Source organism: Neomonachus schauinslandi, chromosome 14 (assembly GCF_002201575.2).
Source record: "Neomonachus schauinslandi chromosome 14, ASM220157v2, whole genome shotgun sequence".
Lineage (NCBI taxonomy): Eukaryota > Metazoa > Chordata > Mammalia > Carnivora > Phocidae > Neomonachus > Neomonachus schauinslandi.
This window is the reverse complement of record NC_058416.1, coordinates 67386702-67401098: the sequence shown is the minus strand read 5'-3', so window position 1 is coordinate 67401098 and position 14397 is coordinate 67386702. Positions and strand designations below refer to the sequence as shown.

Genomic DNA, 14397 nt, shown 5'->3' with positions numbered 1-14397 from the left:
CAGCATGGAGTTTATTTCTCCCTCTCCCTCTGACCTCCCCCTGCCTGTGCTTGCTCTCTCTCTCTCTCAAATAAATAAAACCTTAAAAAAAGAAGAGGAACAGGTCATCACATTAGGTCCAGCCTGGTGACATCCACAGGCCACCTGGGGAAAAGTCTACTCAGTGGCATTGAGTATATTTGGACCTGTCTGAGTAGGAGCTTTTTTTTTTTTTTTGCAAATGGCCAAGAAATGACTTCTTTACCACCCCGGGGACTACATGCAGCCCCCCAGCTGCCTCCCGCTGTCTGACATGCTTTGTTACAAATCATTGATTTCTCACCATGGGGCAGTATGATTCCCGCCATTGCCCACGCTTCTGATGGGAATTGTCTGTTCCACGTTATTTATATAAATGAATGTGCAAACAAATCCCCGACTCCTAGAAAGGGCATCTTGCTGGTGAGCAGGCCCTGGAGAGAGCTGGCTGGGCATCAGAGCCCCAGGCTGGCACTGCTGGGGGCTACTGGTGGGTGTGCTTCCTCCTGGGTGAAGCACCCATGACCACTGCTCTGTTGGCAGCTAGAGCGGTAAAGGCAAGGAGGGCTTCTTGCTGGAAGAGAACATGTGGCTGGTGGAGACAGAGGGCTCTTAGGCGAGCCCTGGGAGTCGGCCTGTCCCAGCCTCTGTCTTCCCATGTGTGAAATGGGTAGCACCCCTGCTTGCAGCACAGACATGACTTGCAGGCTTCTTGGATTCCGCATCTACGAAGATGTTTGTATCAGGCTAACGGAAGTTTCGCAGGACAAGGGGGTGATGTGCTAGCAATGATTCCAAAGCTGCTCCTGGCTTCATTTGCCCTAGGGGCCCAGCAGCCCAGTTGGACTGCACAAGGATGGTGCCCAACCCTGGCTTACCACCTTTGGGGCCCTCAGCAGCAGCTCTGACCCATAACACCAAGTGGGCAGAGTCACAAGGGAACTGGGTGGCAGGGGGGACCCCACGCAGGCCAGGGAGGAGAAGAATGGGACCATAGCTGGTGTCCAGGCCATGTACACCCACCGGAGGGGGGGGCAGGGGAGGCCCTGAAGGCCAGACTGAGGGGCTGGGACTTTATCCTGGTGCAGGGTGCATAGCCAGACATATGCTGCAGGAAGGTGAACAGGGTATGGGGGTGGGAGAAGTCAGGGGAGCTTCCAGGAAGAAGGGGCCTTCAGCGAGGCTGCAGAGGGTGAGCAGAACATGGAGAGAGGAGGAGGGAGGTCCTAGAGGCTGGGCGGGGACCCACAGCACTCATTCCTCCCATACTCACACTCGTGCAGTTTCCAGAGTTACCGCCCAAAATAGCACGTTCCTTTTTCAATGATCTGTGCTTTGAGGTGTCAGGACACTTCTCTGCCCACTTGGGAGGCAGAAGGGCACGTGCCACAGTGACAGCACCATGGGCGCCCCGTCCCCCCTGTAGCACCAGGGCCCCACCCTGCCCACACGTCACCTGGGTTTGGCTCCTCAGCAGAGGGGCCTGGCACGGCGGCACCCCATGTGGGCCACGAGCACCCCGGGAGCAGCAGGAGATGGCAGGTGGAGTATAGCATCTAGGCCAGTGCTTCTCGAGCTCTGAAGCTCGTGTGTGTTTCTTTAAGCTGGTACCCGGTCGGTGCGTCCCCCAGGCTGTGCTGAATCCTGCCTGGCAGCGCCCACACAGCCAGGGTGTCTACACAGTTAGAGGTTTTGTGGTTACTCTTTGATGCCCACCATCTCCCAGGTGTGTAAATAATGGCCAGTGTGGTTACCCATGGTTTGTCCCAAGGAAGAGAGAGAAGCAGGAAACCTGAGCCCCCAAAAGCCAGGAAAGCAAGAGGAGCCCCAGGAGTGGGCAAGGGCCCCACGATGAGGGAGACCCCTGTTCTGTGGTCTTAGGCAGTAGCGATCCTTTGAGTATTTGCAAGGTACTGCCAAGGGCGTGGCTGCCCTGTAAGGAAAGTGCCCGAGTTCCCAGATTTCCAAGTAAGGAACTTAAGGCTCAGAAAGATGTCTAGGGTCCAGAAAGCCTGCCAAGAGCTGTCTGTGGGGCAGAGGTTCACATGGGACAGGAAGGTCAGTTGGGGCTGAAGTCGGGAACCTGGGGTGAAGGGCAGCCGAGCTGGCCGTGAGGTGGGAGGGGAAATGTGGCCTATTGACCGCTCCAGTGCCACACAGGGCCTGCCCTCAAGGGGCCGACCGGCAGAGGCCTCAGTGCTGGCCAGCACGCGTGCCCATGCACTGTTCCAGCATGTTGGGGATGCCCTCCTGCCCCTCCGCTTCCCAGACTCCACAGCCTGCCCAGAGCTGCTGGGCTTGGGCCAGGTATAAGAGCTCCCCTGGCTTTCCCCCCAAGTGACCCAGCAGATACCCATTCTAGGATCCTGGCCATGTCTTGGCTCTCACTCCGTGAACCGCAGCTCCGTACTCAGGGCCCAGCCCTGGGCACTGGCCTGCTAGGTCCGACCTGCTGGTGGCCAGCCCATCCTGCTCTGAGTCCTGGGCCCCTGTCTGGGCTCTGTCACCTGGCATGAGAGCTGGGGCCTGTCACTGGCCCTTAGGGCATGCTCAGCAAGTATTTGCTCAATGGATTAATGTGTGTGTGCTAATGACCACATCTGTTATTTATCTGATGCGAAATTTGGGGTCAGAAGCACAGCCCCTGATTATGACATCATTCCTAAGAGAATTGATAGCTCTGTTAGGCTTTACAGTGTGGCTTCCAGGAATCCATTAGTGCTAATTACTCCCCAATAGAATGTGACATTCCTAGACCACCACTTATCTCACATTTGGGAACATGGTGTGGCTCTTCCAGGCTCTACTGGGGCTGGGGATCCTGCATCTTGTTTCTGCAGAAAGGTCACCACCCCCCGCCTTTTCCCAAAACCTGAAACCACTCACTTTCCAGAGTTTCTGGTATTCCTGAGCTCATTCTAAACAAGGCACAAGATCGGTTTTGGAAAACACAATCTCCAAGGTGTATATGGAATCTCAGGGCAGCTTCTCTGAGGTGGGAGAATAATGACAAGTACCTCTGAGCATCCTCTCCCCACTCAACCTGGTTTCTTCTCAGCACTGATGCTGTTAGACTGTGTACCTCAGGCGATTCAGGATCCCCAGGAGAGCAGGGTTTCACTGAGGCATCCTCCTGGACACCCCCATCTGGGGTGACCTCACTTAGGCCAACAGTGCTGCCCATCCATGCTGCAGTGAGCCTGAGCTCCTGGCTGTGGATCTTGGAGCACATTTCCCACCTCCTCAAGCCTCAGTTTCATCATCTGTAAAATGGGAATAGGAAGGTGCAAGCCATGGCCACACCATCAGCACCAGCTGTGGCTTCCTTCATCATTACCACATGACTGGTGATATAATATGGTCAGAAAGTCCTTAAATCCAACGCCTCAGATCTAAACTAAACTAGTTGCGGGCTTTGTTCGGACATTTGGCTTGTTCATTTTATTTTAAAATGAGGGGCAGCTTTCACCATAGTAACTCACCAGGAGTCCTTTTGGAAGCTAGAATTATCAGTTGTGTGTGGAAATAGTGGGCTTGGGAGTCAGACAGATGCTTTATGTTCCTTAAAAACTCAGTCACTACAACCCATTTGAGGTCCTCAGAAAGAAGGGGGTAAGTAAAGGCCAGTGCCACTTGGGTCACCGAGCCTCCTGGGCCACTGTCCTCACATGAGCCCAATGTCCTGGCCAGGGCAGAGGGGCCTGAGCCTTCCCCAACTCTCTGGACTGGAGCCTTTGGTTTTGGAAGCACAGGCTCTCCGCTCACAGATCTGGCTGAGGACTGACGGTACCATGTGACAGGACCGAGGCTTGGAGGACGGGCCAGAGCTGCCGGCCGGACAGGAGGCTGGCCATGCTCACCTTGAGAGAGACGTGATGACAGCTCGGGGGCCGTGAGCTAGCACAGGACCACAGGAGATGGGGCCCTCGGCTGTGAGTACCTAGTTGCCCGGGTCCCTGTGGCTGAGGGAGGCTGGGCAGCAGGCCCAAGCCACAGAGGAGGGTCCGATGAAGCAGGACAGCCCTTACAAAGAAGTGTCAGGGTGCCGAGGGCCGTGCCAGCCACTTCCCAGAGCCCGTGGGAGGCAGGTGAAGACAGACTTGGCTGACAGAGGAAGGACTTCCCAACAGAAGGGTGACATTTCCAGGGCCAGTGCCAGGCTGGGAGACCCTGCCACGGGGTGGGAGGGCTTCCTCCCAGAAGGGCTGCAGGCCTCAAGCCTTTCCACGCTGCGTCCCCTGATTAACACCCGCATTTTCCTGCCTGCAGAGTCGAATGGCAGAGAGCCTGCGCCTTTTTGACTCCATCTGTAACAACAACTGGTTCATCAACACCTCACTCATCCTCTTCCTGAACAAGAAGGACCTGCTGGCGGAGAAGATCCGGCGCATTCCGCTCACCATCTGCTTCCCTGAATACAAGGGCCAGAACACCTACGAGGAGGCCGCCGTCTACATCCAGCGGCAGTTCGAGGACCTGAACCGCAACAAGGAGACCAAGGAGATCTACTCCCACTTCACCTGTGCCACCGACACCAGTAACATCCAGTTTGTTTTTGATGCGGTGACAGACGTCATCATACAGAACAATCTCAAGTACATAGGCCTTTGCTGAGGAGCCGGGCTGGCCGGTTTGCCTGTGGTGAAACCCCTGGGGTGTCACACCCCCACTCGTGCTAGGGAGACCCAGCCCAGGGGCAGAAAACGGGGGGCCTGATGAATGTCCCCCCCGCCCCTGCACCTCCTTGGCCCCCACGTTTCCGCAAACATAAATATATACGGATAGATTGCTAGGTAGGTAGACGCACACACATGCACACACACACAGTCTGGAAATGGCCAAGTTCCCCGAAGCGTTGGAGCCTCTTGAAGACTTAAGCAGCTGTCACCAAGTTCACTACAAGCCCTTCCTGCCCCCTCACCTTGCCTTCCCGAGTTGGCCCCGCTCTGCATGGGGTTCCCCATGGGACTATGAGGAGAGGCGGCTGGGTCATCTGGAGGAAGCCAGCTCTGCCCAAGCCTCGGACTGGGGACCTTGCTGCTGACCAGGAGGGAGGACCAGAGCAGGGTCCGTGCGCCTTCCCTGCTGGCCACGCCTACCGCTGGCCTACTCTGTACCACATTTGTTCTGGAACCAGAGTGCGAGGCCAGATGACAGCACTAACCAGACCTCCAGCCACTCACAGCTCTTTTTAAAACAGCTTCAAAATATGCAGCAAAAATCCACACAATAACATGAGTGGCACGATTTGTTTCAAACTAGGCCAGCTGGGTTCCAGCTTTTCTTCTACTAGTCTGATGTTTTATAAATCAAATCCCGGTTTTTCTTCTCTGACATTTTTTTTTTTTTTTTGGCCAAATCTCGTGGTGTTTCGCAGAAATACAGAAACTTTCAAATGCAGTTGAGTATTCTTTTTTAAAATGCAGATTTTCAAAACATATTTTTTTTTTCAGGTGGTCCTTTTTGTGTCTGGCTTGCTGAGTGTAAAAGTTGTTATCTGGATGAATCTGTCCCTCTGCTCCCGAGCGACACTGGGGCGGACGGTCGCCCTACGGCAGCCTCGCGGGGCCGCGTTGTACATAAGCCCGTGCAGCGTCCTCCTGTTACCGGTGCGGTTTCTGCTTCGTTTTTATTTCAGAAAATAAATGTGATGTATTTAAAGAAGGTTCTTCACCTAGGAGCGAATGAACAATAGCTAAATGTCTTGGTATTTAAAGAGTAAATTATTCGTGGCTTTGCAAGTGGAGGAAGGGGAAGCGAGAGATGGGGCCCCGGCCCCTGCACGTTCTGTACCTGATACCGGCTGAGAGCCACTACAACTCCTGTGAAGGCTCAGCCAGCCTTGTAGCCTGAGGGAGTCCCCGCCGGGACCTTGCACTCTGGCCCTGCCTGGCCCAGGGCCTGTGGCACCCGCCACCACGGGAGGACCTTGGCCCAGGGCCGCATGTAAATATGAAACCCCCGCCGTCAAGAGGGAAGGCACCGCCAGAGCCCTTGCCAAATCTCCTTTCCTCTCAGCCTCTGTTCGGTACCTGTATGTCCAAGGTCAGTGTGTGGAATCACAGCCAAGGACTTTAAGAGATGTACAGAGGGAAAGAGGAGCTGGTGATTGTATAAAAGGTAAAGATTGTCTACTTTAAGAAAATAAAATAACCTGAATGAGCTGAGCCTTGTCCTGCCGTGCTGTGACTGGCGGGAGGGGGCCCCGAGCCACCATCCATGCCCACCTCGCCTTTTTCTCTCCCCTGATCCACACATCCAGGCACAATCACTTTGAAATGAATGTCAAGAATAAACAACCTCAAGCAAGGAAAGAAACTGCAAGGGGGGGGGGATGCGGCGCTGCCAGGCCCATGTGTCTGGAGGGGCTGAGGTTTGGGGGAAATGATGGCTCCAAGACCCCCGCCCAGCACTGGCCCAGGCCGCACCATCACCCAGACCCCTCACAGACTAAAGACACCTCTGCCAGAGTGCAAGAGGTGGACAGCCTGGAGGGTGTCGACAGTGCCCAACAGGAGGGTGGGGTCCTTGCAGGGTGTGGGGAGGAGGGGTCCCCCACCGTCCTGCTGTCTGCTGACTCTGGCCTGTGTGGTTAGGGGCATCTCCATGTGGTGGAAGGCACTAATTAGGAGTCAGGCAAGTTTGTTCACCCTGCACCAGGCACCTTACAGATTATTTTAACACCTCTACGGCGGTAGGTTGTCAGCCGTGACCCGTTTTACAGATGAGGAAAGGTGCTCAAGGTCAAGGTCAGGGACTGGAGCAGAGAGGCAAGTGTTTCCCCAAGCCTGGGATTCTTGCCTGGCTCTGCTCCTGATCACTTTGCACCCAGACACGATCCCACAGGGAGCACAGAGCCACCCTTGAGCCTCCTCCTCAAATCCAGGACCTACACAAAGCTCTGAGTGAGGACCAGTAGTTGGAGACACACACATGCGCACACGCGGATACACATTACAGAGACACACATACAGATCGGGCTCTCTCCCTCCCCCACCCCTGAGCCCTCGTGGGGATTCCTTTCACGCCTTCCCACATCACCAAACAGCAAAAACCCAAGGGGACTTTTAAGAAGAAATAGCGTGTGACTTGAAATCTTTGAGACTTATTCTACGCTTTTAATGCCAACTGTGAAAAGAGCAGTAATTTCACCGTGAGCATCCTTCACCTAAAAATACACAGCTAGAGGGAAAATAGGAGGATTCTGCCTTCCCTCCTGATGTGCTCAGGGATGGGAGGTGGCTTCCCTGGGCCAGTGCTCCCAGTTCCCGGAGCCCAGTCAGCCAACTCTCCCAGGGCCCCGCTCTCCACCGCAATCTGTCTGCACTGCTTTTTTTCCTTTTAAACTTCCTCTGTGATCCGCTACACGAGCTGCCCCTCCCTGCCTCATTTCACTGATACCTCTGACAAGTATGTTTCCTATACTCTCTTCTTCCGCAACATTTCAGAGACTGTGAATTCAGTGCATTTTATTTTTCATTTCGTATGTTGCCTATTTTTATTGGCATTCCATCCTATTAGTTTCAGGTACTCCACATAGTGATTCAGTACTTTTATATACGTTATGAAATGATCCCCATGACAAGTCTAGTCACCCCACCCTCGGTCTGTGCTGGTTCTTCTTGTGGGCCTGCTACATCCCCCTTTTGCTCTGCTCATCATGCTGACGTGCCTTCCCCTGTGCTCGCAGTCCAAGATGGTCTATCCCTTGGGGCCCAGCCTGCTGGGTGTTGGAGGTCCCCACCCTCCCACACTCCACTGCATAAAGCACCCATGCCAGGGCGAGGTGGGAAGCGGACCTGGCCCAGTCTGACCCACCTTCTTCCTCCACTGTGCCCAAACAGTGCCCAGTGTGGAGAAGGCACCTGCTAAGCTAAAGGTCCAGGAAAGGTCCACTGATGGTGGCAGCAGCCAGATGGAAATGAGCTCTGGGACCAGCAGCAGAGGGACCAGTGGGAGGAGGCCAGAGTTGGCAGGAGGGCGATCCTAAGGGGAGAGGCTCTACCCTGTGCAGGAAGGGCTGGCCCAGCCTCGCCCTCTGCAGGTGACTAACCACAGCCCAGGTCCCACAAAGTGGCCAAAGACTCCCTCTCCTAGGGCACACCACCATGTGGGCTCTGGGTATCGCCATCTGCCGCTATAGTTCTCGTGGTCACCTGAGATGGAGCCATGGGTCACTGACAATAATCCCAGCTCCCCTTGGTGACTGCTCACCGCATGGCCCTGCCGAACCTGGTACACACTCGTCTGATTCCATCCTCCCCAACTCCTGGGAAGCCAAGATTACTGGTTCTGCTTTATAGAGGGCGAAAGTAGAGACCCAGAGGGGAGATGACTTCCCGGCATCACACAGTGTAACAAGTGATCCGACCAGGCCTGGGTCCCCAGGGCCAGTGCTCCCTCTGTCCACCCTCCCTGGAGCCCACGCAAGGCCCTGGCCATCTAGGACAAATGGGGGTGGGGTGCGGGTCTGCTGCCTCAGGGGCAAGTGCTGGGGAGGGCCACAGTCCCCCATGAGGACAAGGGGGCCCCACCAAGGCTGGACGGCACCCTGGGTGCTCTCTTCACTAAAAGATGAGCCAGGTGAGGGGCTTCAGTGCTGAGGTAGGTCCAAGGCCGGGGGCCAGCTGCTTCTGCCCAGCACATGCCTGGAAGGACTTGACCCTGTAATGAGCTGTCCCAAACCGCCTGGGAATATTATGAAAACCTTGTGGAGAGAGCTCAGAAAGACCGCCCGGTCCAAGAGAGCCCACGAGGATAGCTGTTGGGATGGTGACCTGCCTTGACTGGGCTGGACAGGGAAAGGCTCTCCCGGCTGGAGAAGGCCAGTGGATGGGGAGGGTGAGTGGAGAGGAGGCTTCAAGCAGGTGTACCAGGCTGGGAACCAGGTGGGCAGGGTCACCGTTGGTGGGCATCGTCCTTTGCTAAGTCTGGGAAGGGGGCAGCTGCCCACCACAGACTGTCAGGCTAAGGACATGCCTGGGGCCTGCTGCACCCTGTCCTGAAGGCAGGTGAGAAAGGAAAGGCCCACCCCTCTGAGGCAGCCAGCCCCATCCCTGCACTCTGCGGTGTCAGAGCCAGGAGGAGCCAGGGCTGCTCTGGGCCACTTCCCCAGGCAGCCCAGGAGGAGGGAAAGGGGTGCAGCAGCTTGCTTGCCCGAGACTGCCCGGCTGAGGCACACTGCAGATGGGGAAGAACACCCTGTTTTGCTTCTCCAGTAGAGCCTCTCCCTAGGCTTCTGCTACTCTCACCCCTTCAGCTCTGATGTCGCCACGCACCTCAAAATTCCCAGGATCAGGGGCACCTGGGTGGCTCAGTCCTTAAGTGTCTGCCTTCAGCTCAGGTCATGATCCCAGGGTCCCGGGATCGAGCCCCGCATCGGGCTCCAGCCCCACATCGGGCTCCCAGCTCGGTGGGAGGCCTGCTTCTCCCTCTCCCACTCCCCCTGCTTGTGTTCCCTCTCTCGCTGTGTCTCTCTCTGTCAAATAAATAAATAAAATCTTAAAAAAAAAAATTCCCAGGATCAGAACTGCATCTGACATAAAGCCTGGTAAGCCCTGTCCCTCCCCAGGCCCATGCTGCTCCTGTCTGAGGCTGAGGAGCCAGACTGCACAGGAGAGGACTGAGCAAAGCCTCTCCGCTTCCCTTACCCCTCCCTGGCTGGTGCTCGCCTCTGGGCAGGGAGGGGCACCTGTTTTGAGCCCCACAGCCCCACCCAAGCCAGGCTGCACACAGTGTGTTGGAGAGAGAGCAGTCCCAGCACCATGATGCTGCCGCAGCTGGGCCAGCAGCTCAGAGCTCAGTCCACACTCACAGGTGCACCCAGTTACCCTGTTCCAGGCCACCGTCAGAGGGTCCAGGGCTATTCAGCTGCCTCCCAAAATCCAGTTACAGAAGAATCTTCAGTTTTGGCATCAGAGTTCTCTCCTGTACCGCCTGGCCACAAAATAAGACCTGTTTCTGTGTGGGGTTGGCAGAAACGAGGGAGCAGAGATTCCCCCAGAATCCCCAGCGGCCACTCAGGGCCCAGCTGACAGGGAACCTGGGCTGGAGGCTTCTGTGTGGCATTTGCTTCTACAATCCTGGTTTCTCTTCACCTGACTTGCAGCACCCCGGGGCCTGAGATGAGAGCCAGGCCCGGTCAGGCAGTCATCGGTCCTGTGGCACCCCCTGCTGGTTACTACAGGAAACCACACAGCAGGCCTGGGCCCGCCAGGCCCAACCACTCAAGAGGGAAGACCTCTGTTTCCCTACAGATACCGCACACTACAGACGAAGCAATTGAGGCACAGTGGCTGGGACAGAGCAAGGGCCCAACACAGTTGCTGAATTAATGAAGGAGGGAGGGAGTGAACTGCCACAAATAAATAACAAATGATCCTTTAAAATATAGCATAAAACCTGCGAACACCAATATTTGTTGAGTGCCGGGCACTCGGCTAGGGGCAGAGGGTGCCTTGTGGCATGGCAGTGGATAGAAAACCCGTACTAATGACCACCAGTAGGAGAGCCAGCTGACTCCAGACTAGGCCAGGCCCATAGGCACACAGACTCCCATGCTCTGGGATAAAGCCGACACTCTCCGACAGGCTGTGCTACTGCCCAAGGTCACATGCTGCTTAAAAGTGCAGCCATGAAGGAGATGTACCCACCCCACCCCGAGGCCCAGCAAGGACACCACCTGGGACACAGCCACACTGGCCACCCCAGAAGCCACAGGGCTCAGAGTCCCCCCAGGAGGACTTCTTGGGGTGTCTGCCATACCCCATGTCTCCCTTTCTCCCTCCAGCTATTCCCCCGCACCCACCCAGTGCTGCACATCCCTCACCAGAGTGTCCCAGGCATGTCACAATGAGCAGCACCCAAGAAAGCCTGTGAGAGAGGGTGCGGCTCACTCCCGGGGCCCTGGGTGAGGCTTGTCAGAACCATGGCCCCACTACTCCTTGTGATGCACCCAGTGCTTGTGGATTCCAGAACAATTTTGCAGGAAGGAGATAGAAGCAGGGCCCTCCCCACCAGAACACAGATTACTGTAGAGCTTTTGTAACTAAGACCGTGTCAGATTGGCAAGGGCTAAACAAGAAGACCTACAAATAAACAAACAAACAAAAATCCAGGCCAGGTACCTTCACCAGCTAAATGTGAAAAGCAAAACTCCTACACGTTTAGAACAAAATAGGGCAGAATATCTTCATGAGCTCTTAAGCAGCACCAAACACACACACACACACAGGGAAAGACGGATGAAACTGACTACATTCAAATGAAAAACTGCTGGGCTAATGAATAAGCAAATAAACAGTGAAAAGCCACGCAACAACCCAGGAAATGGTATTTGCAATGTGTGTAGCCAACGAAGGGTTGGAATCCAGGATGAATGAAACACTCCCTCAGATCAGCAAGAAATGGAAAAACAGCTCAACAGAACGCTCAGGTTCCGGGGAGGCACTGGGCAGGAGAGGAGATGCGGGTGGTGCCAGGCAGAGGAAAGACGCCCCCTCTCCCAGACACAGGGAACGGCAAAGCCACACAACAGTGCAGCAGCACAGCACGCCATCAGGTTGCTGGTGAGGATGTGCAACGGGCTCTCTCCTGGCTGGAGGAGGGCGGTCTGGGAAGCAATTGCAGTATCTGGCCAAGCTGAAGGCCATGCATTCTCCCCCCTCCACAAGGATGCTCTCCTCTAGCAGAGGCCTTGGAGGGACTCCAGGAAAATCTGAGCGGGAACACTCGGGATCAGAAACAACCAGCCTGCCCTGTGAGCCAAGCAGGGGTAAGTGTATTGAATGTCAGTGTTACATTCAAACACCAGAAGGGTATGCCACGGTTAAGATAGTCAAACAGAGCCTGTGACACAACATGGGTCAATTTCAAAATTATAGTTAGGTTAAGTGGCAAGGGGATACATTCAGCAAGATCCATTGGCATCTAGTTTTAAAACATGCTAGGCAAGATCTCTATATAACTACATTCATGGTAACATATAAAGATGTGCGCTAGGGATATAGTCAGAAATTACTGGGGGCTCCAGGGAGGGCAGGAGAAAGGGTGCTGGGTGGGGAGGTTCACAGGGTGCTCGGACTGTTAATTACTTTTTTTAAACAAAAATCTCAAGCAAATGGGAACTATGGTAGAATATTAAGACTTAGCAAAGCCGTGATGGCAATTGATGTTTACTATCATTGTCTCTGTATTTCTCTGAATGCTTCAACAGGTCGCAATAATTTAAGAAAGCTGGCTGGGAGCTCCACACCCCAAGAAGGAACATTCCTGTGTGGTGAGCACAGGGCATTCATTTAGCTCAGCCCTGAGCACTGGTGCTTTACAAACACCCCACTATCCCAGTGGCCCTCAATCATGGCCTCAAAGGAGAACCAGCCAAGGTGTGTTTGAGAAAGATATGTGCGCCCGCTCCCAGAGACAGATCTTGTTGGCCTGGGATAGGGCCAGGGATAAGTGTGTCCTTTTAAAAGACCACCAGAGGTTCTGTTGTCTGGCCTAGCATGCTCCCCAGCACCCAGCCCGGCCCAGGTAGCAGGCGCGCCTCCCGGATGGGCAGCAATCCCAGGCCCCCAAGGACTCCAGTCCGTTTGGCCTGCCTCTCTGTACCTGATCCCATAGTCATCTCTCTCTGGGCCCTCAGCTCAGGGAGTACTCTCACGTGGAGTTGAGTGTTTATGGCGTGTTTCATGCAGGGCGATGCGCTACACGCTTGGCGAGCGTCTTCTCACTTGCCCTCACTTTAGGCCTCTGAGGCAGGTAGTATCGGCCTCACTTTAGAAATGAGGAAATAACCCAACCAGGGGCATGCAAGGAACCAGTGGAAGGGCAGAGGGAACCCAGGGCTGTCTCACTCCTGGGTTGCGACACCTTTTTGCCCACCTTTAACTTAAGGCGCCCCCTTTAAGGCCTTGATATCACGCCTCTTGGAATGAGCCCCCTGTTTAAAAATGTTCATTGCACCACATGACAGGGCGGACGTGAAACTGACACAAATCTCAACCCTCTAGCTGTAGTGGGTGGGTGGCCGTCACCCTGGACTCTGCCGCTAATCAGCAGGAGCACTCAACTGAAGGGGACCTCAAGCCCGGGGGGCAGGCTTTCTTCATTCCTTAAACGTGCTATGCCACATTTCACAAATGAGGGCTATAATCATCAGGGAAACACAAATTAAAACCAAAATGAGACACTACCACACACCCACCCACCAAAATAGCTAAAATAAAGAGCCAGGAAAGATCAAGTGTGGGTGAGGATCGAGAGCATGTGGAACTCTAAGACTGCTGGTGGGAGCGTAAATTGGTATAACTATTTTAGAAAACCATTGGCGGTACCTTCTAAGCTGCACATAAACTTGTCCTATCCCCAGCAATTCCCCTCCCAGGTATGTCTCAAAAGAAATGCATCTATACGTCCATCAAAAGGCACTCACAAGATGTTTATAGACACTCTATTCTTGGTAGCCATACACTAGAAACAATTCAAATGTCCGTTGGCAACAAAGTGGATAAAGAAACTGTAGTATACTCATATAATGTGAATACCACACTCTAGCGCAAATCAGCAAAAACCATACATGGATCTCAGAGACAAAACGTTGAGTCACAAGAAAGCTAGAAACAAGATGTTACAGACTGTATGTTTCCACTCACGTAGAGTTTAAGAAAAGACATAAAACAATCTATGGTTTCATAAATAGAAGATACTGTTTCCCTTTGGGTGAGGGGTAGTAACTGGTCTGGGGCATGTGGGAAGTTTTTAGAGTGGTGGCGATACTCTAGAAGTTACTCAATCTGGGTAGTGGTTCCATGGCATGTTCACTTAGTACAATTTAATAAAACGTTCATGTATGATTTGTGCCTTTTTGATATGTACCATCAGTAAAAGCATAACTTTTTTTTTTAAAAATGTGCTCTAGACCACGATCTGCAGCATGGCACGTGAGTGACCTGGAGTGGAGACCGGGGGCCACCTGAGTGCCCACGGAGAGCCTACCTGAGGGGAGCTGGGCCACGTGCTTCAACGCCAGGTGCAAGTTCTCTCGACAGGCTGGCTGAGGGTCGTTCAGCAGGTAGGACAAGGCAGGGATGACATCGTGCTTTAAAAAGCCCTCTCTGGGGAAAAGAATTCAGATTTAGACACAATTAAGACCATGCCCAGAGAGGATCCAGTTAAGAGCAAGGAGGAAGGTGCCCACCCACGGCAGGCCACATTCCTCCAGCTTCCAAGGAGAAGAAAAAGGCCAGAGGTGGACAATCTATTACAGCATCTCTAGAGGCCATGAGAGCATTGTGGCTTGTGTGTGAGTGGAAGGAACCACATGTTGGAATCACATAGCTCTGCCCCTTCCTTAGCTAGGACTCCGATGTTCTTTGTGCC

General features: G+C 54.1%; 2 protein-coding genes across 2 annotated transcripts in view; one reads left to right on the top strand and one right to left on the bottom strand.

Annotated features, from left to right (window-relative positions):
* The window catches only part of GNAZ (G protein subunit alpha z), a 28173-nt gene extending 23334 nt beyond the window's left edge, over positions 1-4839 (top strand). The window contains exon 2 of the mRNA XM_021687889.1: positions 4288-4839. Coding sequence (XP_021543564.1) covers positions 4288-4632 — 345 coding nt within the window. The 3' untranslated portion in view covers positions 4633-4839. The remainder of the gene's footprint in view (positions 1-4287) is intronic.
* RSPH14 (radial spoke head 14 homolog) overlaps positions 1-14397 on the bottom strand; it is a 74695-nt gene that overhangs the window by 56292 nt on the left and 4006 nt on the right. Inside the window, exon 3 of the mRNA XM_021687890.1 lies at positions 14014-14132. Coding sequence (XP_021543565.1) covers positions 14014-14132 — 119 coding nt within the window. The remainder of the gene's footprint in view (positions 1-14013; positions 14133-14397) is intronic.